The following is a 25,000-nucleotide window of genomic DNA, read 5'->3' as shown; positions in this document are numbered from 1 at the left end:
GTAATTACGTTGCATTGAAGTGAGAATAAGAATGAGTATTACCACACTGTGCCTTATATTCCAGGTTATAATGCACACCTCTTAACCATTTTTTGGACGCATCTCACATCAAATAGCCTTCATCCCTTAAAACGATCAATGGCTAACATATTTCCATTGAAAACGAATTGAACCTGACCAAAGAACCTGTACTGACAAGGTAAAGTCATTTCTTGCAAGAGTTATGACTATACTGCCTGGCATTCTAAATTGGTCTTTACCAAGTCTTGTGTCCTACCCTTAATTGTCAACCATTCAGCAAAGATATTAAAGTGTGCAAACGTACAATTCTTTAGAAAGCCTTGGCCAAGTTTGACCTACTACACGGGCATCACAGCCATCACAAGGTGCAAGTCTAATTTGGATGGTACATCACCACTATTATGTATTCAAAAAGAAAATAATTATTCTTAGTTTTGTTATGGATCATGGAAAGTCACTGTACTGCATTTGAGCATAAGCTATAATTAAGAACTATGAGAAATATTATTTTGATAACCACTTTTCTTCTAGTTTCCCCCGACTTTTGTAGGGAAGTTTTTACAACCAACAGACATCACAGTAAAGATGGCTACAAAAGTTCATAAATATTTGTATATAGTACGGTTGTCCAACGACCTGACTTACCTCATGAGGATTCTGGGCTATCGCCAGGCCTACCAAGCCCGTACTCTGTCAGATGAAAACAATGATCATGGTTAAGACTAAACATAGCCACAGAAGCCAGATTCTGCCAAACTAACACTGTTACACATCATGAAAGACTTTGTAGCCACAAAACTTGTATTGACAACCTCTTAAACTAACTTCAGCGTTACTCACTAGCTAGCTTGCAATAACATAAAAAGCTGTCTTCACTGTGACTTTGGCGTAAATAGCTAGCTAGCTAGTTAGCTAGCTTGCTAAGTATTCATAGTAATACATGCTACCTAGACCGTTAATACAACGATAATCTTTCAGTTCCTTGGTGTCGTTCAGAAAAGGTACAATAATTGTAACTTATTCATATTATTATTTCGTTTCTATGTATTGTGTAAAATTTAAGACACTTTTAACATGACCTCCACATACCTTTTTGATCAATCCAGCCATCTTGCTGTGGCTACACGGCAGACAGACTTCCTGTCCACAGCATATGACGTCAGCTTGCGTAAGTAAGCTATGTAAGGACGTAAAAAAGAAAAAAAGGACGCACAAAGGACTGAACTGAGGCAAATGTATTAATTTGCATGCCAACTCATTTGGATATTATGAAAACTCACATGGATATAAAAATACATACATATATATGTATTTATTTATTTATTACAGTGCATGAAATGCCCTGTATTGTTATTCCTTCGTTTTTTATACGTATTATTATTCTTTGTACTGAACTTCTGCGATTAATTCAGCTCGAACCGCTTAACTTAGAAACTTTTGCTGCGTAGGTCTTGTAAAGGACACTTGCTATGTATTTTTCATTTTTCTAAACTTTATACTTTTTAAAATATTACGCTACGGCTACACCAAGCGCGGAAATTCTCCCGTGCGGAAATAGAATGTTCACGGAACGGATCTTTTATTTAACCGGCTACACTGGACGCGTTAAAAATGAACCCCTTATCTTTTTTGCTGTGTTTGTTTATATATTTTATAAATCAGAGTTCATCTGCACCCGTTCACCTGGATCACAGTAACATGGGTAAGTATGAAGTCTACAGTTACCCGTAAATCAAAACAAGATTCGTGTAACGTTACATTTGAGGCAGACACCAAGCAACCATCAACGGACATAAACCATTTGATACAAACTTACGTTGGTGTGAGACGACAAACTAACTTTAAGATATTAAAGAAAAACTAATACAATTTCTCCCATTGACTTACATTGGGCCATTATGACATCATAATAGGGTCTTTAAACTGGCTTGCACCTGTGCTTCACTGACACCTGCGCCAAGGTTCCAAGGCTCCTCTTCTCTCTGTCCCTCTCCATTCAACTGTATAACTAGGAACACTAATAGACACCTTCCATACTCTACTTTTTTTTCTCTCCATCTTTCTCTCTATCCCTCTGTCTACTTTCTCTCAAACTCCATCTCTCTGCTTCACTCAATTTTCTCTCTTTTCTTCATTCCTTCTTCCACTCTTCTTTCCTTTCTTATTTCCTTCTTCCTCTCTTCTTTCCTTTCTTCTTTCCTTCTTCCACTCTTATTTCCTTTCTTCACTCTTCTTGTCTTTCTTCACTCTTTTTTCCTTTCTTCTTTCCTTCTTCCACTCTTCTTTCCTTTCTTCTTTCACTTCTTTCTTTTCTTCTTTCATTCTTCCACTCTTCTTTCCTTCTTCCACTCTTCTTTCCTTACTTAACTCTTCTTTCCTTCTTCCACTTTTCTTTCCTTCTTTTACTCTTCTTTCTTTTCTTCTTTCACTCTTCTTCCTTTCCTCAACTTTTGCATTTCATGCACTGGTATTTCCTTCAGGAAATGCATTTTCTAGTTTATATATGCAAATTAGTTTCATTCAAATCGAACACTTTGAAGCCTAATACAACGGTTGACACGATTCATTCCTGAACCACAACTTTTAATTATGTCCTTAGCAACAGCCTACCTCAGTATGTCAACATAAATCAAATCTGGGAACTCTTTGCTTGATCACCACGGGTCTGCTAATTGCAAACTAAGTATTGTCTCTGCCCTGATAATTGCTGCGACATAAACCCTGCTCCAGATCCAGATACACATGTACACACGAGGAAACACAGCACTGGTGGAGTGTGACTTACATTCTCAGAATGTGTAACCAGGCCATGACTAAATATACCTCAGCAGTGCCCTCAATAACACACACATAAAGTGCAGTCTGCAAGAGGAGAGGGTCTCTAACACTGTTTTTAAGAAACATTTGCAGGTAAGATGATTGTTTATGAAATGGATTGGTGAGAGGAAAGTTTTTTGGACAAGCATATGTCCACATCTCTCATGTGAGGCCACTATTTGCTCATTAGTTGCCACTTTTCACTATTGTTTTGAAAAGTCATGGAAGCACTTGGCCAAACGGATGAAGATCAGCTAATTGAGTATGCCATACAATTGAGCATTCAGGACACTTGTAAGTTACCACTGCTCAGACAAATAGAGAGGTATGTAGTAACCACCATTTTGTTGTACATTTACAATGCAAAAATAAAGGAATGTTTGATAGTAAATACATATCGGTTTTATTATATAATAACCTCACTTTAAAGAAAACTTATGCTGCTGTACGTGTATCTGTATGTTTTACTTAGTATTAGGAAATGTCTTGTCTAATCTGTTGTGCCTGTGCACTTTATATGTTTCACCGTGGGAGAGTGGGAAACGTCCTATCGATTCCTTTGTATGTCTTAACATGTGAAGTAATTGACAATAAAGCTACTTTGACTATTTGACTATTTGGTTATTAAAAACACAATGTTCTACCAAAATTCTCTGTTCAGTTTCCACACAGCCAGTGATGAAAACTTGAGGATCCTCAAGACCATTGAAGAAGGTATTCAGATGTTTCTTCCTTGGACCTTCATGCATACTTGAATCAAAAACATGTAGTTAAGGTTATACATTGTTAATTATTGATAGTTACGTCTAACTTCTCCAGGTGATGCGTTCTCCTTGCGGGGCCTGTCACGCTTCACCTTTGCCTTTAAGGAGAGGGACAGCAGGGGCTGGTTCCCCATGCATGTGGCATCAGTCCAGCCACTGGCCCAGGTTCTGGACAAAGTACTGATGGGTGAGAGCTGGAGGATGCTTTCTCGCTCTCTCTTTAAGTACAAACACCTGTAATATTTGATACAATCTATAATATTATGGACATTATATGAACTGTGTTTTGCATATTTAGAGTAATCATATTTAGCATAAATGTGCAACATTACAATATGCTGTATTACAATATATTTCCAAAATGTATTGTTTGATCAGCAATATGTCCAAAGTTATTTTGGTTAACACTGTGCAAAATCATTGGCTGATGCCTTTTCACTAAAGCTACTTCATCCATTGCATATTTATGTAGCTGAGAGTTCTAACAGTCTTGCCTTGGTGGACAGCTTCACATGAACTGACCATGGAGGAGAAAACTGCAGATGGAGAGACTCCTCTCACCCTCGCCACCCAGGCTGGATTCCTGGAGAACGTCGGGATCTTGCTCCAGCATGGAGCCTCCCCCCACAACACCAATGACAAGAATGAGTCTCCACTCCTGCTGGGTAACTGCACTGCACCATCCCAACAGAAATATTCATCTATACTTTGTAGGTCTATGTTTGCACAAACCTAAAATAATTACAACTGCAAGAGGAATACACTCAGAAGAAAAGAACCTTTATAATGTTTTGGAGATAATAAATATTAATTAATAAATATGTATTTGTTAAAATTTAAAACTTATACATTAATCTTCAGTATCAGTGGTATAAATCAACAGCAGCTTTCTCCTGTTGTGCTCTGCAGCGGTGAGGAACAGCTCATACGACATGGTGGAGACCCTCATCATGGGGCGAGCCTTTGTGGAGCAGATGTGTCTGAAGAGCTGGACGGCTACCCACGAGGCGGCCAAGGTGGGCTGCTGTGACATCCTCAGGCTGCTGCTGAGGCACGGGGGTGATGTGAATAGCCGGGACGGACATGGGGTCACGCCTCTGGGCATCGCCGCTGAATATGCCCATCCAGGCATCCTGCAGATCCTCATCGCAAACGGTAAATTGTAGAAATGCTCTTTGGGTGAATAAGGTAAAGGTTGTATTAAGAACCTCTCATGGCTGGTGCTTTTATGCAACACTTTGGTATATCAGCTTTGTAAGATGATGTCTCTTTAAGAGCCTATAATATTTCTAGCATGTACATAATCTGTAATGGTTTTCCAGTGGTTATAAACTATACACTTCCCATGTATATAGACACGAAAATGAACTGTTTTGTTTATCCTTTATCTACAAAGCAACATTAAGGAATAGATCTTTAAATCCAGGCCATGTAAATCTAAGTAAAGACTGTATACCATAAAGCATGCCTATGATTAGGCCTATTAATCTGTGGTCAAAGAAGCGACTGACAGCTCAACTAACAGCTGATACAAACTGTAGATTACTGTAGATAAATAACTTTAGTCATTTCACCGTTACTGACCTTTCAGTTGCTTTCATCTGCCCTCCACTAGGTGGCGATGTGACTGCACAGGCTGCCAATGGAGACTCTGTGCTGTATGATGCTGCTGGCTCAGGAAATCTTGACTGTATCAACTTGCTGCTGGAGCATGGTGCCAATCCCAATGTGGCCAGTATGTGTTCCCAGCTCCCAATCCATCGAGCTGCATACGAAGGACATTATCTGTGAGTGAAACGGTTACAGTACAATAAAAGAGGTATAATGATATTTGGACTTAAAATCCCAAGTATGTTCTCAAGTAAGATCCTCTCTAGTTATATATGCCTAAATAGTTTGAGTGAATAACTGTATGGTTGTGTTTGTGGGTATTGTGTACAGTATTGTGTAGGTCAAGACACCTCTGCGGTGATAATCATTAACACCTCTCTATTCAATAAGTGGCCTTACAAAGCTCAATTTTTCATGACTAAGGGCACTGAGGATACTGATCCCCATCACCACCAAAAGAGCCATCCGTATATCTGGCATGAGCCCGGTGCACTCGGCCGCAGACGGAGGCCACGTCGACTGTCTGGAGCTGCTGATTGAGAAGGGCTTTGACGTCAACCCCGTCCTGGACACGTACATCTCAGAGAGCTACGGCGACATGCGATACAGCGCACTCTACTTCACCGTCTCCAACAATGACGTTACCTGTGCCGAGACGCTGCTCAGGGCGGGGGCGCGGCCCAATCAGGACCCACTTTGCTGCCTCCTGGTGGCCGTACGGGCTGGCCAGTACGAACTGGTCCGCTTGCTGCTGAAGTATGGAGCTGACATCAACTGCTACTTCACGACGCTCTGCAACACCATGTTCCCGACTGCGCTGCAGTACAGTCTGAAGGACGAGATGATGATGCGCCTGCTGCTTAACAACGGCTACGATGTCGAAAGCTGTTTCCGCTGTCACCACCGCGAGGGCTGGCTCCAGGCCTCTGTCTGGAAGCAAGTTCATACCATGCTTTACAGCTACTGCAGTGACCCAGAAAAACTCGCTGTAAGTTAATATTTGAAGGGTACAGTGCATTCAGACCATATTCAGACCCCTTCACTTTTTTCACATTTTGTTATGTTTAGCCTTATGCTTAAATTGTTTAGCTGGATGATTTTCAGTACTGTTGGATCCTAGGAGCAGAACAGACAGCTCCTGGTTTATTGACTTTTTTTCCTGTCATTCCAGTTCTGTGATTTGATCAGTCTGTCCTCACTGGCACACTCTGCGGGACGAGTCGTGCAGATCCTGCTAGACTACGTGCAACACGTCCCCCTGTGTCACAAGTTAGAAGCGATTCTGGAGAGACAGCAAGAGTGGCCTGAGATTTGTGACACACTGAGTGAGTCATCCGTCTCTCAAAATTGTGTCCTAATTTTGAACCACTGACTAAGAAGACATTCAAATGCATTAACAGGAGCACACAAACTCTGCTTTGACTTTTAGGAAACCCACGGTCCCTGCAGCACCAGTGCAGACTGCTCATCAGGAAACACATGACCTCAAGAAGACTAAGTGACCCCGAGTACATGGAGACAGTCCCATTTCCCCCTACGCTCAAGAACTATCTGATGTACAAAGAGTATGACATGTATGGCAACATGTAATTCAAGAATGTTTTTTTCGTATAGTAATGATTTTGCACATGTGAGTGTGAGTGTGTATGATTTTTTGTAATACTAGTTTTATATTGGCTTGCTCATTCAACAGCATTAAAATGGACTGTAAATTGTACTGGTTATTTGAGAGTCTCTGAGATTGATATAAAATGTACAGATCTAGACTGAGATCTCAATTAAGTGCTTCTCACTCAAAAGTATTCAGAATGCATCATAGTGACTGACATACGTCTATATAACTAGTCATAAATACACATGAATGCACTCATAAAGCATTATTGTTATTATGAAAACTTGTATGGAGTCACATATGGCTCTATGGAGAACATGTGGTGAATTGACAGCATTTGACATAAGGCAATGTATAAATATGTATAAATAAATATCAGTGCCATTAGCAAGAAGCAACAGAAGCTTCATTCCACCTTCTGATACTTAAAGCTGTAAGGGCTTATACCATAACATCGTAACACTTTATGAGTGCAGTCATTAGTATGTATAAATAGTTATATAGACTTATGTCAATCTTTATGAGGCATTATGAATACTTTGTAACTTTTATGAATGTGTTTATAATGCTTTATGGATACTGGGTCACCAACATGTTTTTCAAATGCTCAGTTTGCTACAGTATGTACCGCCAGTTCCTGCTGTTATTGTGATAACAGCCTTCTCTTGCTGTCAACAGGAACCAGTGGTGCGGATAGAAACATGCTGTGGACACTGTGTCTCTGCCATGCCCACATACCCTAGTTACCCTGAAGTCAAGAGTGACAGGGGGAAAAGTAATGGATGGTCTTACTTACACAAACACACACACAAACACACAAACACACACACACACACACACAAACACACACACACACAAACACACACACACACACACACACACACACACATACAGAGAGAGAGAGAGAGAGACAGAGAGAGAAAGAGAGAGAGAGAGAGAGAAGCAGGCACGGTATATCTGTCCTCATATTTTTGGGTAAATCTAGAGGATTCTGGCATCTGACAGGATCAAATAAAAGCATGACGGTCATCATTACGTCATTTCTGACCATTTTTTAACTCCCAAAGCAGATTCACCACTTTTCCAGACAGTTGGCAGATTAACATGCCGACAGCTCACCTCTTTGAGTCCCCTCTGTTCCAGTGAAAAAAGATATCAAATCCAAATGACGACATTAAATAGAGATTTGGGGCCGAGCAAAGTGGCTGTGTGACCGAATTCAAATCCATACAATGGTCCCTAAACCACCTCCTGCTGCTGCTGATAAAAACCCCGATGATAACCCTCTTTTCTTTCATTAGCCCGGTGACGCACTGAGCTGGGGCCTTGTGGTATTTTTGGTCCCCGCTTCAGAAAAAAAAAGAGAAAGGCTCCAAGGGATAACGGTGCATTACTATGTTACACACAGTGCAGGCATGTTCTGGATGGTATTCTTCAAGATGTCCGTGTCAAGTGTCAAGATGTTTTAATGTTTAAAAGGACATCTGAGAACAACCAGTAGTTGTTCTTGGTGTGTTTCAAAGATACGCATAAATATTTAAAACACTTTCATGTGGACCTGGAGGCCTCTTAACAGTTTGAGATTTTCGAGACCACTCACTTTGTGACCGATTTGATTTATGGTCTGTATAAGCAAAGGTGGATAGTAATATAATGTATACAGTATAGTGTTTAATTAGTGTGCAATTAAAAAAAAAAAAACATCCTAATTGTGGAGAGGACTTGAAAAGACTTGAAAATCACTGAAACGAGTGTTCCTGTTGTATGTGTATGTATGTGAATGTTACTATTTTTAATAACAGCTCACAATTACTACACACTACAATTACAGTTTAAACAAATTCACCATTGCACTATGGCATCTTCAAAGAATCTACACTACCATTAACAAATGCAGTACTGTATATACAGTAACTTAAACAAAACACACAATATCATAGCAAAATCCATGTGGCATCATCCCTGCTGATGAGTGCTCTTTGGTGCTGCCCTCTCCACCACACCCCTTTTTTCAGTGGGCAGCTGGCCTTATTTTGGACATGAACAATGCAACAGAGATCCACTGACCGGCCTCAATGGAGGTGTGTGTGTGTGTGTGTGGGGGGGGGGTGACTGCACACTGAGCTCACATTCTTTTTGCAGGTCCGTCAGTCCATCCCATTGACTCCCGCCTCCCAAAAAAGCAACGGCATCATGGGTCGGCACTTTGTTACGCATCCCCTCTGATCCCTCTCTTAAGGCTCCTCTGGCAGCTGGTCAGATTAGAGACGCGGAGAGCGACCCCACAGACACCAGCTAACAGATAGTCAGCAGAGATAGCAGATAGCTGCCACTCTTCTTCCACCTTCTCCCATTGGTAGAGCAGTTTCCCAACAGCTCACAGGGACACTCTGAGGGACCGTGAAGAGGACTGTTGCTCGCCCTTGCTCGCTCGTTGAGGGTGAATCTGGATCGGGTAGTAGCTAGAGGCAGCCATGAGCGAGTTTGGATACCGCCGGGAGCTCAGCAAGTATGAGGACATGGATGAGGACGAGCTGCTGGCCATGCTCAGCCCCGAGGAGCTCCAAGAGCTCGAGAAGGAGCTGGCTGACATCGAGCCCGACGTCAACGTCCCCATCGGGCTCAGGCAGAGGGACCAGACGGAGAAGACACCCACCGGCACCTTCAGCCGTGAGGCACTCATGAAGTACTGGGAGAGAGAGACCCAGAAACTGCTGGAGGAGGAGATAAGAGGATCTAGCCCTACACAGGTCAGTGACTCATGTTTAAAATGCCTGGAAGTTATCACTGTGTATTGTTTTCTGGGTTATGACTATGCAAACTAAAATCTGTGTAGGTCTTGGCAAACATGTTTTTGTTTTATTTATTCATTGCCAAAATTAAATAATTTGTATATTGTGTAAATCTTGACATCACTCCCACAGTGGTTCATTATGAATCATAAGTTTTCTCATTATATTTGAAGAATATTAAGATCAACCTCCAAATAACATCAAGTTGTGAAAGAAATTTAATTATTCAGAATAAACAGAAAATGTTGAAAATACAAGCTGAAAAATAAAAGTCTCTAACTTCTTTGAAAAACATCTGAATTGAATTACAACAGGAAGAGGAAGGTGCTAAACGTGAGGATGAGGAGTGTGGGACAGAGAGCAGCAGTGACTCCTCTGAAGATGAAAAAGATAAACACGAGGCAGACGAAAAAGACAAAGATAATAAGGGGGAAAAAGATGAAGAAGAAGAGGAAGAGGAGGAGGAGGAGGAAGAGGAGGAGGAGGAAGAAGAAAGCGAGTCTGATGAGCCAGTGACTGAGGATGAGGATGATGATGATGAACAGGAGGAGGAACCAGAAACTACAAAGGAGGTCATTAAACCAGACCATCTGGAACTACCAAAGCAAAGCTTCAACCAAAACCAAGACTTGCCCTTAAGAAGAAGCCCACGTCCACCAGTAGAAGACCCAGCACTCAGAGCAGCTACCCCCAATCAGACTTCAGAAAACCCAACAGTGGTGGACGAAGTCCTGGAGAAGATTCTGGCTGATGACCCCGACACTACCGAGGTCAACCTCAACAACATTGACAACATCTCTCACGAGAGTCTTGTGCGTTTCGCCGAAGCCTTGCGTTCGAACACCCACGTCACCGACTTCAGCCTGGCCAACACTCATGCTGATGATCAAGTAGCCTTTGCCATAGCCAAGATGCTGAGGGAGAATGACAGCATCACCCGCCTCAACATCGAGTCTAACTACATCACCGGCAAAGGTGTGCTGGCCATGGTGCAGGCGCTGACTAAAAACCAAACTATCACTGAACTTCGTTTCCACAACCAGCGCCACATCTGCGGTGGTCAGGTGGAGATGGAGATGGTGAAGTTGCTAAGGGAGAACACCGTCTTGCTGAAGCTGGGCTACCAGTTTGACCTGCCAGGCCCCAGGATGAGCATGACTGGCATCCTCACCCGCAACCAGGACTACCAGAGGCAGAGGCGACTACAGGAACAGAGGCAGCAAGGTGCAGCTCCTGCAGGGGCAACTGCTGTTAACCCTCGTACTAGTGCCCTACTGAAGAACAACCCCGGATCGCCCCAAAGCTCTCCATGGTCTTCCCCTAAGCTACCACGCAGGGAGGAGGTCAGGAAGAACACTCCACCTGCACCTGCACCACCACCTCCGCCTCCTCCCCCCCCACCACCTCCACCACCTCTCCCTCCCTCCTCCAAGCCAGCTGAAGAGAAGAAAACCCCAACCAGGATGATCGCAGAAGTAATCAAAAGGCATGAGGAGTGCAGCAGGAACCAGCATAAGGTCCCCTTAAAATCTAAAACCAAGAGTAAGAAGGGCAAGAAAGGAGCACATAAAGAGAAGGAACCCAACATTCTCAAGGAACTGAAAAATGCCCTGAGACCTACAGCAGATAGAAGAACTGAAGAGTTGTCCAGACCATCCACTCCACAAAGGTCAAGCCATGATAGTCTAATGGCGTCCATTCGTGGAAGCAGTGTAAAATCCCTAAAGAGGGTAAGTGGATCACATCTTATGCTCATCTTTAGCCATATCAAACACATAACATAGACCATGGCTATCATCCTTTGTGTTAGTAAAACAGAGTAATTTCCCTCTGACAGAGTGTTTTCGTAGTTGTGACTTTAGTTTAAGAGCTTTGAGAAGCAGTAAACAGGTACTAAAAAACCAAGCCCCCTTCAAGAAACAACCGCAACCACAGCATGTACTGCGGCCAACCAAACAGCCCCTACAGAGCGCATTATGTTGTTGCTGTGGAAAAATCTGTTACCATGGGATGACAGATAGTGACCCTGTCAAATTCCTCCCACTTATGCAACTATAAATAGAGGCCCATTTTACCTCAGTTGTGATAAGAGAAATGCCTCCCAGGCCTGGTGCACTTGACAGCGAGACAAAACAAACAAGACGCCATTCATTGGGTTTAATGAGAGGATTCTTTCTTTCAGTGGAAAGAACACATAAACATTAAAAGAAACTTGCTTCATAGATGTTTCAAGTGTTTTTTTTTCATGTTGGGTATCCCATATCGTTTGTACACATGTATGGTATTTATATAAGTGTATACAAATGTCCGGCATAATAATAGTAGTAATAATAATAACTGATATATGAAAAATGATTTTTGAATTATGTTTTAAATGTTATTATGTTTTTCTTCATTGTTCTTATAGGTGGAGGTACCACAACGCCTTCGATAATCCACTTCAGAGTTCCTGTGAGGGAAGCAGGATGAACTGGAGACAGAAAAATCCATTTATGTGGAGTTTACTTCTAAAGCGGGGAAGAATATTTGCACTGTATATGTAATACTTGGGACTGAATTATATTTATATTGTGTATGATAATCTTTTATTGCTTTTGAGGATTTGAAGATTTTTGAAGATTAAAAAAAAAAGATTTCACTTGTGTACAAATGTAAATACTGTGTGAGAAATGTGAAAAAATAAAACGTGCTGCGTGGGCACTGTATTACTCAACCAAATAATACTGCATTTGTGACCAGTTTGGTAGCAAGATGGGAATAACAGTTCCACCATTTACTCAAGAAAATAGGGAGAGTTCAATACCATTACACTAGAGAAGCAGCTCAACGTTGCCATAAAAATAATTTGGTTGCCGACTGAACTAGGCCGCTGCTAAGCTTACCATGGTGTAGATGGCATGCTCTCTGGAGCCCATAGTTCAGTGCAAGCCAGAAGAAAGAATCCTATTCTCAGGGAGGGTCAGGTGGTTAGCCTGCCTGTAACCAAAACAGGGCCCTAACGACTCAGTTGAAACAGGAGGAGTATTATATATATATATATATATACAGTATGTATCCGAGCTTGCCTTAATCCAGTCCCTTTGCATCCGTGTGTCTTGGAAGGGCTCCCTGTTCCTAAATCCACTCTGCAGCTGTTCAGGGCAAACAGGAAAATGCTTTTAGCAGCAGCAGAATAAGCAGCAGCTCTGGTGATTGGACCATGCCTATTCCCACGAAATGGAAAAATGGCAGAGTCATTGTCTTCCGTGATTCTACAGAACCCACATTCTAAAAGTAATATTGGTATTGCAGTTTTTAACAGACAATAGACGACATCATTAAAAGTAGAATCCATGCTTATACCAGATCACACAGGCCAAATACACAACCCCTACATGCAATGTCTGCCCCTGTAAGCACACTGGTTTGGATAGGACATGATGAACAGATTGTTGTCCTGTCTGGATGGAACATGAGAGGCTGATTTACTTTGTCAACTTCTAAGAGTCTGGATAGTCAGAGATCAGAGTCTTACATCAGAGCATGTACTATACTGACGGTTGTGTCATTAGATAACTCCTCTCATTTTCTGAACTAGAACGGCTGACTACCCCTTAATGTGAAAATAGTAGTAGCCATTTTCTAAACTGTTAAGCTCAGTCATACTCTTTCCGATAAAATTAAATATATTTTCTGAACTGGAAGGAATTGTAGTTAGTAAAATCAGGGATGTGGAAGCTGGGGAAGTGGTGCAAATAAATAACCAGGGAAAGCCATATGGAGTTATTATATCCGCATCCAAATTAACCTAAATAAAAACTCCAGAAATAAATAGTTCCCACTGGATACTCTACAGAGGGCAAACTATTTGACGCTAGGTTCCTTAGTGAGATCACAATACCACCTGCTGAGAGGGATAGTCACATGGTATATGGCATCCAGAGGAGGTTGTGGGAATCTTTCAGCCATGCTGGGGCTGACGGTCAGGCCATTGTCTAAAAAATAACTGTGCTGTAATCATAACCAACACATCCCTTGAGACCGAATCAGTGCATCACATCCATTTAAGGTTAATCCGCATAGCCTCGAGTTATGTCATTTGAACTCGCCCCAACCTTTCTGCGACTGAAATGTGTTGAGGGAATGCCTGATTTGTTTCAAATGCTGATTAAGACACAAATCTGATCTCAGTGGATCAAACCACAGATCTGGCACCACTCCCTGCCACAGTAATGTCATAAGACATGACAATAACAATAACAAACTAACAAAAAAAAGGGAGATTCAAAGGCAATTCGGATCTGTAGTCACACCGTATATTCTTTATGACCATAAAGATATGAGTGTTCCACCAAAAACACATCATTTATGGGTGGAATGTTGATGTGGGACAGTCACTGTCTACCTCAGCCTGGCTTTTGACCAAGCCTCCATTGACCGGTGTTCTGACTCAGCTGGATCTTTGAAGATGCCAATAGGACAGTGGAAAGTGCCATACCTGCACTAATCCCACTCAATGCACACGGAGCAGACGAGCTGTGAGCTGTTGTTTAGAGACAACCAAAGTGTTGCCTGGACTGAGAGCCCATCAGGCCAGGGGGCTGGGGATATTGTTGTGACCTTTTGGCCAAGCCAAAGGCACATGCTCTCGAGCAGTTTTCACACCTCAAAGAAAAAGCAACATGACCTATACACCCTCATCTCCACAGCAAACTATTGCATTCTGGAGTGGCATGGGGTCTAATCTGTAGCTGCATTAGCTGGTGACAGAGGGCCACATTTCAGGGTCTTATTGAAGCAGCTAATAAGTATGGCTACATGTCAGTATTCGGAGCTGTTCAAATGTGACACTATATTCTAGTCGCAAAAATTATTTCACATAATGACTTGAAAAGGTCAGGTGTTAATATTGGAGGCCATTACCTGAAATTGCATTCTCACAGACCTCCAAACAAGATGAGTGTGCAAACAGGTCACATCTGTTGTGAGATTAATCAACCATGTTTACCAGTGTTGAGAGATGCACAGTGGCATCCTGCGTGCGTGTGTGTGTGTGTGTGTGTGTGTGTGTGTGTGTGTGTGTGTGTGTCTAGCTCCTCTGTCAGCACACACCATGCTTAGGGGAAGGACCTAGAGGGCCGTGCCTCAGAGGTCACCAGAGAGATTGAGTTCAAACACCACAGCCCAGAAGAGGAAGTTAAAAACAACAGCCATCCACTTTAGTACACGTGCTTCACACACTTCTTACACGAGTGCACACACACACACACACACACACACACAGCACGAACATACATACAGGCTCTAGTAAACTTTCCCTGCGCATGAATGCATATGCACATATACAAATGTACACACATTCACACACGCAAAATGGTTATTGACAATTAAAAAGCACAAAGCACAAAGAGTCTGTAAATATTAACATTTATTTGAGTGTACGACTTAATTCTTTTTCCAACCTATGTTTGAAAGTCTGATGTCTGTGTGGTTCCTTAATGCAAAGCTATTTGCTGTTGAAGAACAACCAAAAGAGAAATTGATAATAAAACTCAAACAGACAACTGCTCTGCTTTAAAAAAAAAAAGAAAAAAAAAACACACACAAATCATTTTGCATTTGTTGCTACTAGTGTTCCCATGGTCTGTCAGTAGCCACGTTCCTGCATGTTACATCAGTGAATCAAGCTATGGCCCCAAGCTAGCGCCCCATAGGGGAATGAAAGGGTTAATGTAGTGTTTGTGAGCAGTGGCCATTAGTCACGTGATTCAGTTATTAAAATAACAATGTCGCAGGATGGCATGATTTAAAAAAACAAACAAACAAACAAAACAAACAAAAAGAAATAGATCACAGGAACGACGTTCCCTCTTTCAACCATCGTTTACTTGAATGCTGCCCTGATTAGAGTGCTGATGACCCATGTTTCATCTTCCGAGTTTCACAGGGGGAGTAACAGATATACATGACCACATTGACTGTACGCTATATGTGGAAATATTTAAAAACAAAAAAAAAAGAAACGGAAAATGATGCACCTGTAGAGGTCAAGTCTCGGCCTACGTGTATGCTGTAGTGTTGCGTTAAGTCAGATTATTTTTTCTCCGTAGTGGATTTTCTATGGTCGTTCCAGAGAACAGTTTCTGTTGTTTAAATACAGTTAGGATATTGCCCTGTTCCTATGTAGTGGATATCTGCTTCTTTCTCTCTTTTTTTGTTTCTTTTTTTATCTTCTCAATTCGTGCAAAAATATAACAGACTCATACTCTTGAGTAAATTTACAAAATCAATTCACCAACAGCAATGGGCCTGGATATTCCAAAGAGCTGATTCTCGAGAAAAATAATAGTGCTAAACTAGATTTTGATAAGAAAAAGAAACATTTTGAGTACAGAAGAATAAAGGTATGAAAATAGTGTTCTCACTTTTGACTGACATTACAACATTGAGGGTTCCGTCAGATCGGATCCATAGTTCTCCCTTCCATAACTGACGAAAAAAAAAAAAAAAAAAAAATCAACTCTACAAATCAAGAAAAACTTGATGTAAAATTGCACGTTAATATAGGGAAAAAAAAAAAAAAAAAAAAAAAAACTTTACAGAGGATGACAAACCTTTACAGATTAAATGAGGTATTGCACAGATTAATGATAAAAAAAAAGCTTAAAGGCAACAAAAATATACAGAAGAAGAAAAAAAAAAAACTGATAGAACATTTACATTATAATTTGAATAAGATTTTAGAAAGACAGGAGCAATTTAGTGTCATTATTATTTAGGGAGGGGGCAAGGGGGGGGGGTCACTAGTCATCCCATTCGTCATCATCTTCAAAGTCTTCCTCTTCTTCATCATCCTCATCTTCATCTAATGCCAAATAGGGAGGGGAGGATGTATCAGTTTCAGATGTATTTGACCATAAAAACTTAATGCAAACAACAACAAATGCAGTCACACCAATAAGATGTGACTATGAAGTACTCATTAGACATTAACAACGTGTTTCAGCATATGTATATGTTGGTTAACTGTGATTAAATGTTTACACATAACAGATGATAGCAGTGCATAGAATTCATTGCAAAGATAACAAGGGTGTTATAACAGGTATTACACATGTTATATCTAGACAAGGGATCTTTAGCGTATCTGAAACCAAGGACCACTAAATTAACTAGCCTACCACACCAAGGAAAACAGACTGTGCTTCAGATTGAACTGTGTCCTAGATTCAATATGTCCTCTTAAAATACTTAGCAAAGCACTAAGCACTAAGTTAATAAAGACTGAAAAATGCTTTTGCTGCAAAAAAGGCGATGTGACCGATCAAAAAAGTATAAAACTCATAGAAAAGCATTCTTTTTGACAAACCCTAATATGACAGAATAATTATTGCAGGTGTTAGGGGTGAGAATAGTAATAATAATAATAATAATAATAATAGTGACGCGATAACACTGCGATACGTGAGGCAAAATATTCCTCTGCTGTGTAAGAGGGACATTGGGATAGGATGCATGATAGGACTTATTCACTCATTTTGTCTGGAAATTACACCAAATATATTAGAACCGGATTTAGAACAGGTTATACGATTTCAGGTTGATACATGAAATTTGATTATAATTCAACTTGTAAATGACAAAGATGATAAAACTGTTCTGATTTTCCCACCCATCCCTACCAAGTAAAACATCATGGGTGTGCAAGTGGGATGGAATGCACATGTGTTGGTGTACATTTGGAAAGTGTGTCCGTGTGAATGGGACTCAAACTCAAATAAATCGATGCCTTTTGCCTACTGCCCACTGCAGGTTCCGAATATGAACTTTTGAAAGCCTATTCTCCATATAGCTGAAGGGTTTGGGGAACCTGAGGTGCAATGAAAGCACTGTTACTGAAGCAGTTCTTCACGTGGTTTCGATCACATGCCAGGCAGACTGCACAAGAGCATCACCAACATCCTGTATTTTACGACACCTGTCTGCAGATCCCCAGCGAGTTCGCCCAGTTAAAGGTTCAACATGAGGAGAGACCCCAAAGGTTTGAAAGCTTTGAGGAGGAGTTGTTGCTCACCTGAAGAGTGGATGGCCTTGCTCCTCTTCTGCATCACCTCCATCAGGGCTCCAACGATGCCTGCGGAGGCTGGGGTGGATGGGGCCAAGTCCGGGGTATCAGGCACCTGGGAGAGCAGGTACATGACCACATCAGCCCACATCGACCCATCACTCGCTCACAGCTCTTTACATTATTGCATGCCAAGGTACTCTGCACTTTGCAGTAAACCCTAAACAGGGTTTAGGTTAGACTCAAAAACACTTTATAGAATTCATGTTCCCAACAAAGTGGAGATCTGTGTTAAACACACTACACAAAGCACATGGAGACATCAATCATTCCTCCACCACTAAATAAAATTATGAACATTAGACATATTCATGCATAGACTAGTATCGATAGCAATAAGCACGATCAAGGTCCCTAGCAAAGTTCTGTTCATGGAAGTACGTCGCTTATTTCCATTCTACCACCTCTATTTCTATGCTAGAACAAAGAGGCAGACCATAACCTTAAAACACTTTGCACGATATGTTGAACTGACGAGCGACATGGATTTCAACACGAAGTAACAATCATCGGCACGTAGTCAAACTAAGAGTAACAATCATCGGCACGTAGTCAAACTAAAAGAACAGAAGTGGAGGCCACCACTCACCGTCTTGAGCTTCATGCCCTGTCGTATTTGGTCGAGGAGTGCGTCCCGGCCAACGCCGGTAGCCACGGGCTTGTTGTTGTTCTCCACCTTCTTCAGCTGGGTCCCCGAACGGATCTGATCCAGCAGCGCCGACTTGCCGGGCCCGGTCGAGGGAGATGTGTCCCCGCCGTTCTCAGGCAGCGGGGGTGGCCCCGGGGGTGGGGGGCCCGGAGGGGGAGGAGGAGGTGGCGGAGGGGGTGGGGGTGCTCCTCCACCTATTGAGGGAGAGGAGGCAGAGGAGGCCGAGAGAGGGGGAGGTGGGGGAGGCCCAGGCGGAGCACTGGAAGCATGGGTGGGCTGGGGAGGGGGAGGGGGAGGCAGCGGCCCTCTGGAAGGTGGAGGTGGGGGTGGGGCTCCCATGCCCGGTCTGGAGGGTGGAGGGGGTGGCGGGGCAGAGGAAGGTGCTCGGGAGGGTGGAGGTGGAGGTGGCGCTCCGCGGCCTCGCGCTGGTGGAGGAGGGGGCGGGGGCCCCGCGCTGTGGTGGGGGGGCGGGGGCCCCGTGCTGTGGGGGGTGGCGGAGGTGGGGGGCCTCCACGTGACGGTGGGGGAGGGGGGGCTGGAAACGAATGAAAAAAAAGAATGTGAGGTTTCACTTCAGTAAGACTTTAATTAGCAAAAAAAAAATGAGGACTCTTTCATATTCCAAAAGAAACCACAATTAGCAAGCTCCTTGAACACACACTGACAGACAGACACACACACACACACACACACCTCACCTCACTAACTCTAGTATCACACAACGCACTCAAGAGATAAGCTCAACTCTGAAACTCACAGAGAGCTTAAAATAACACAAAGAAAACATACCAGACTTGAAACCTTAACCAGAAAAGTCAGTGGGCACACATGATGCAGTGTTGAACTCGGCCTCTGCTTGGTGCCCTTCCAGCACGGTCTACGCTAATAAACACACGCCCTCTGCAATGACTGGGCTTTTTAAAAGAGACTCCCAGAAGTAGCTCAGAGTCTAACATCAGAAACGTTCTACAGCTTTCTTGATTAACTTTGTAGTTGTAAACTATTTGGACTTGATCGCATCTCCTTTGGTAAAGTAACTACCCCAGAGTGAAGAGGCCGCTGATGAGCGGGGCAGTGAACAGGGCAGTTATCCTCCAGCACTTAGGCTTAGGTGCCTGTTTGTTTCTGTTAAACTGATACAGAGAGCGCTTAACCAACAGAAGAATTATTAGGAGGTAGAAAATAAATAATTGGCTCCTGGTGACCAATCACACGCATGACTAATATTTAATATAATTTATAGCAACCTTACCCATGTTCTTGTGTTTACATTCACCCTTCTGTTAGTGGATTGGTTAACTACGTTTCCCATAGACTCCGCGTGATTATGTTGTGTGTTCTGAGACAATGAGAGAAACGAAAAGCGGATCTTTTTAACTATTCAACTAGGAGTCGTCTCCGTGTTTCCCTCGTGCTCGACTTCCACACTGGTGACCACGTGTGCTCTTGGATGATTCCGGAAAGCTTATCTATGCATTATCCTATGGGCCATATGTATTGACACTTGTCTAAGCAGGCTAACTGCATGTTAGACACAGCATTGCAGGCTAAACAATGTCGTACATGCTACAATGACTTCTACTACCACCAGCAGCTGAGTTTCTTTTCTTTTCTTTGTATTTTTTTACACAAATACAGTCATATACCGCATTCCCTGATGGAATGTCAGGAAGGTATGACCTATTCGCCTATAAGCCTATTCGGCCTGCAGCGAGACAATGCCAAGGTGACAGTGTGATGCATGCACACAGAGCAGTAATAGTAAGCTGAGCATGGTTGTGGTTGGGCAGCCTAGCGCACAAATTAGAGGTCTGTAAATTCACTGCAAACCCATGCAGACAGGGAGAGCAACCTACCATACAACCTTGGCGACCCTGAGGTGTAGAGTATACATACAAACACACACACACAGAGTGTATAAACATGTTAATCCTTTACTGAGGAGCCTCTGTGCTCATATGGATCTTAGCCGCCACCACGTCTCACACAAACACACACACACACACACCTATGCCGAGATGCCACAGGAATTCTGCAGCGTCCTGCTGTTCATACACTCAGCCTGCCAAAGATTCTCTCTCACACACACACACACACATATATATATATATATACACACCCACACAGGGGAACACACACGATCACAGAGATGCCAACACACCTTGTCTGCGGAGTTCATTTTTCACTGCCTCAACACCGCCCTTCTTCTCGATGAAGTCGTAGATGACCTTGGAGGTCTCCTTGTCTTTTAGCTGGGCCTCAGAGATGCCACACATGTCAAAGAGGTTCTTCAGCTCAGGGTCGAGGTTGTTCAGCTGGGGACCATCAAGCCACAGACGGCACATTTAGACAGTTTGATGGCAGAGAGCTAGTCAGTTAGAACCATTTTAATACGTGACAGTAAACAAATGGTCTACAGCAGTGGTTCCCAAACTTTTTACAGTCCCGTACCCCTTCAGACATTCTATCTCCAGCTACGTACCCCCCCGTTGAAAAAACCTTTTAGGTGCCACAAGTGACCCAAATCTTCTAACGTTGTTGTTTGCCAGCCATCAATAGAACAGAAGACAAAAAAAAACATTATTTGCAGGCGATTGGGAAGATTAAATTAATTAATTTTACAGGACGTTGGACAGGGGGCGTGGCCAGAGCGGAGTTCAGCACAGACGTGACATTTTCTCAGAGGTTTTGTTTTTTAATTAATGCTTGTCCATCGTTGCGATCGTTGTTGTGTTTATTAGAAAGAAATACAGCCTTGCAGGGCAAAATACAGGGGCATTTGGGTGATTTTGATGCACAAAATGATGTTTCCGTCTGAAAGTTGCAATTCTGTTTCAAAGGGTACATTCCGCGAATTTCTCCCCGCGTACCCCCTGAACCACCTTGCGTACCCCTGGGGGTACGCGTACCCCAGTTTGGGAACCGATGGTCTACAGAGATTACGTCTTTCCGGGTTAGTCCTTTAGTAGCATTGAACCTGGTTCAACCTGTGAAAATATGGCCTTTCGCACAAGTCCTCCACCACAACAGCATTGCCACCTGGTGGTAGGAGAGATGCTTGACTATGTTCTTGTTCCAGCCCATGTTCCGGCGGAGGGAAGTATTCAGATTGGGTTTGGAGATTAAACTGGATTATTACTGCTATTTTCTGATACCCAATCCAGTATTGGATGTCTGTGTGTAGTGACCTATGTGCCCTGGTGCTACGTGCTTGGAAAAGATTTCTAAACAGACACGGTTTCACCGCGTGTCTCCACTATGGGCTTTTCTGTGCTGCCTCATCCGCTGCCAACGATGTGTGGAGCACGAGATCTGTCAATCATAAGGATTGGCTCTGTGTTAAAAAAGCATAACATGCCTCCTTCTTTCCAATGAAAATAGCACATAATACTTCCTTCTCATAACTTTGCGCATGCAAGTTTTTTTTGTTCTTTCCCTCTACGGATAAATATTATCCTCTTTTTTTTCTGGGAGGAGGGAAATGGATTATGAGGAAACAGGTTTATGATTACTATTTTTCGCCTCAAATCTGCTTGTGTAATGCCTCTGGCTGAGCAATAAGCAGCGGGCTTTGTGACTCTGGCGCAGAAGAGGCTGCTGACTTCTGACATGGTTGTTGACAGCTGATAACTGGCACGACGGAGGAAGTCTTAAGCGTTGTCTTAAGCCTCGCATCAAGCTAGCGTCAGATCAAAGTTGGCACTTGTTGCTGCTGCGCTGGGCTACACATTATTAAAATGCCTTCGAACATCGCCAACGTTAGCAATCATACTCACATCGAAGCCTGTGTTTGGGTCCCAGCCCACGTGTCCAATGTGCCTGGGGAGAGAGAAAGAGAGAGAGAGAACACCAGCTGTCAATATACATAATTTACAGGACAAAACCCAAGTTCCTCACCTCATATAAAAACAAGTGCACACATGCATGCATATATATATATATATATATATATATATATATATATACACACACACACACACACACACACACACACACACACACACACACACACACACACACACACACACACAGTGGTTAACAGTGGTTTATAAGGCACATGTGCACACTCAGGTATTTAGCAAGTGCTTTTATCCAAATTGAACCCGGGTCAACTGCTTACAAAGTGCTGACGCTAACAACTGCACCACCATGCCCTCACACTAAGCCCCATGCCAAGTTTGTCTACTCGTTGTATGTATACACATCAGGGCAACCTGCAGCCAGGTAAGAACACTGCAGCTCCTCAATACCCTCTCCCCTCCCCCCCCCCCCCCCCCCCAACTCATCAATACTCCTACTCGCTTACGAAGCCACTGCAGCAATATAACTCCAGTGCCTGGACGTGTCTCAATGTTAATCAGGCCACAATGACATTGAGCCTGGGACCTTCACACAGTAATAAACTCAAAGCTCTAGCGGCCTGGTGTGCTCAGATGGGGGCATTCAGGGATCAGGCTGCAGAAGGGGCAGCCAAGGTCAACCATCCTGGATGGCAGAGATCACAGAGCTGTCATACCGACACCACTTTAAAACGCCATTCCTGAAAATACGACTCAATGTTTACGCACCCAGGAACGGCACGTGAGCTACACATTATTCGGGATTAAAGGGCTTGTGTTATGGCCTGTGCACTGAGGGATTGGCCCACTGAGGAATAGCCCTCACACAGCATATCAGTGTCAATGCATTTAAAAAAAAGAAATGGGGCACGAGACTAGGGCTTGGTTTACATTCACATTCTTAATGGGCATTAAATATTACAGGATTAAAATCCATTCCATCACATTTACATTCCATTTATCGTCTTATGTGCTCCGAGGGAATTGAAATTGTGTTGGAATTGGAATTGTGAGTGCGCTTGCTAGTGGCACACCAGAGCAACTAGACAGAAACGCTTTGAAAAGGCAACATATAATAGAATAAAACAAATCCTTACTGGAAGTTGCTAGGCGTGCCAATATCAGCCTTGGTGAGTTTCTTCCGTTTGCCCTTCGCCTTCTTCTCCTTCTTATTGAAGTTGCTGTGGACAATGTTGTTCATCTGGGAGTTGTTATGGAAACGCATGTTGTTAATTTCCGGGTTTTTGATATCCACGGTGGCCATTGGCAAGGTGGGTCCTGTAAGACAGATGTCGGCATGTCAAAAACGAAGCCTCATGCCCCCAAAACAACTTTTTTTTCCTGAGATCAAGGGATGGAAAAAAGAAGTGTACCATGGAAAGTTCACATCAGGCCATGTGAACATGCCATGGTTTAGACGCATGTTAGCAAAAAAAAGAAAGAAAAAGTGTTGCACCCTTCTGTGCATTTAGAATGGACAATTTGCAGACACCCTGCACTAACAACTGTCCAGCTCCCATTTTACAAAAGGGCATCTACAGCCCAGTCACGGCACCATTTCCATTAGGCACTGCCAGCAGTCTGGGAGAACAGCTGGGACGACATGAACAGCTGGGAGGGATAGCATCAAGGAGATCCTCTCAGAGCAAACACACACTCTCTCTCACACACACCCACATACATACATACATACATACATACACAACCCTTCATGTCCACAGCCGAGAGGGACAACACAAAGAGAAAACGACATCAACGCCAACCTGAAAACAACCTGATAAGACCAGCCAACTAAAGCCCAATCGCACTTCCTCCGTTCAGTCTTCTAACAGCTGTTGTCATTTCCACAGATGGAAAAATAATCACAATCGTATGAAGAATCAACCGATCTTCTGTCTTCTTTCTGTCCTGCCCTTTGTTATGGGACTGGGAGCCACCTTACCTTGGCTCTCGTGCCCAGTCTGCGAGGCCCCGCTGGAGGCAGGTGAGGCCACGGGGCTGGTGGCAGTGGGGCTCTGGGACCTCGAGGAGCTCGCAGGAGACCCGCCCCGTCCCAGCAGGAGGTGGCCCACGTCCAGTGGGGAGCAGCCGTGACCGTGCCGCAGCGAGAGTCGGGCGACCGGTTCTGACAGGGGCCCATAGAGCTCGTCCTGCGGCAGCACCAGGCAGTGCAGTGGCGCCAGGCAGCCGCCCGGCAGCGGTACGCCCTCCGCCAGCTCCTCGGACGGAGCAGAGAGGAAGGTGGTGCAGAACATCATCTTCATGCAGCTTCTGAGAGGGCTGTCATGGGGTGCCGGTGATGGCTGGGGAAGAGCTCCCGCTGTCTCAAGCACACGTGGACACCCACGCCAGTTTGCCTTTATAAGCACGACGCCGAGTTGGTCGGTGGTTGCAGTCCTAGCGACTGCCCTGCAACTGACAGACTGACAGACGATGGGTGGCTCGCTCTGGTATCATCAACCCTTGCTCTGGGGGCACTTTTAGGTCATTGCACTGGTGCCTGGCAACGCCTCTCCCAGCGGGAGGCCATTGAGGTCCGCCCCATTCCCCGGGGAAGGGCCCATAATCCCGGCGAATTACACACCGCCACTGGCTTTTTACATAACCAGCAAAGCCATCGCTAATCCCTCCCCTACAAATCTCTCAATTTCTCCTTCTGAAACGTGATAAATCTCCAACCGGCTGGATGCTGCCCATAACAGCAGAGACCAGAGAGACGCCTCAGACCCAAGAGCTTCCAGAGGCTCAGTGTCCAGGTTCACAGATGTGCAGCCGAGGGCTTAACCACTGA

General features: G+C 43.6%; 2 protein-coding genes and 1 pseudogene across 2 annotated transcripts; 2 read left to right on the top strand and 1 right to left on the bottom strand.

Annotated features, from left to right (window-relative positions):
• The first annotated feature begins 2,852 nt into the window (after positions 1–2,852).
• Positions 2,853–7,190, top strand: asb15b (ankyrin repeat and SOCS box containing 15b). Its single transcript, XM_042706625.1, has 10 exons — positions 2,853–2,931; positions 3,058–3,163; positions 3,500–3,552; positions 3,658–3,789; positions 4,109–4,267; positions 4,512–4,757; positions 5,218–5,389; positions 5,637–6,201; positions 6,385–6,538; positions 6,643–7,190. The coding sequence occupies exons 2-10, from the start codon at positions 3,060–3,062 to the stop codon at positions 6,801–6,803; spliced, it is 1,746 nt and encodes a 581-aa protein (XP_042562559.1). The 5' UTR covers positions 2,853–2,931; positions 3,058–3,059; the 3' UTR covers positions 6,804–7,190.
• Positions 7,191–9,019: 1,829 nt separating this feature from the next.
• lmod2b (leiomodin 2 (cardiac) b) lies at positions 9,020–12,335 on the top strand. Its single transcript, XM_042706624.1, has 3 exons — positions 9,020–9,575; positions 9,932–11,347; positions 12,025–12,335. The coding sequence occupies exons 1-3, from the start codon at positions 9,300–9,302 to the stop codon at positions 12,049–12,051; spliced, it is 1,719 nt and encodes a 572-aa protein (XP_042562558.1). The 5' UTR covers positions 9,020–9,299; the 3' UTR covers positions 12,052–12,335.
• Positions 12,336–15,007: 2,672 nt separating this feature from the next.
• Positions 15,008–24,994, bottom strand: LOC122131903 (annotated as a pseudogene).
• Between the last annotated feature and the right edge of the window lie 6 nt (positions 24,995–25,000).

Source organism: Clupea harengus, unplaced genomic scaffold, assembly GCF_900700415.2.
Source record: "Clupea harengus unplaced genomic scaffold, Ch_v2.0.2, whole genome shotgun sequence".
In the NCBI taxonomy this organism is placed as follows: domain Eukaryota; kingdom Metazoa; phylum Chordata; class Actinopteri; order Clupeiformes; family Clupeidae; genus Clupea; species Clupea harengus.
This window is presented reverse-complemented; position numbering and strand designations above follow the sequence as displayed.

Bases quoted from the DNA above. Each gene is read 5' to 3' on its own strand.
- lmod2b (XM_042706624.1), top strand. From the start codon at position 9,300: ATGAGCGAGTTTGGATACCGCCGGGAGCTCAGCAAGTATGAGGACATG. The intron at 9,576-9,931 runs GTCAGTGACTCA...GAATTACAACAG, and splicing joins GAGGATCTAGCCCTACACAG to GAAGAGGAAGGTGCTAAACG. The intron at 11,348-12,024 runs GTAAGTGGATCA...TTGTTCTTATAG, and splicing joins GTGTAAAATCCCTAAAGAGG to GTGGAGGTACCACAACGCCT.
- asb15b (XM_042706625.1), top strand. From the start codon at position 3,060: ATGGAAGCACTTGGCCAAACGGATGAAGATCAGCTAATTGAGTATGCC. The intron at 3,164-3,499 runs GTATGTAGTAAC...TTCTCTGTTCAG, and splicing joins CTGCTCAGACAAATAGAGAG to TTTCCACACAGCCAGTGATG. The intron at 4,758-5,217 runs GTAAATTGTAGA...GCCCTCCACTAG, and splicing joins GCAGATCCTCATCGCAAACG to GTGGCGATGTGACTGCACAG.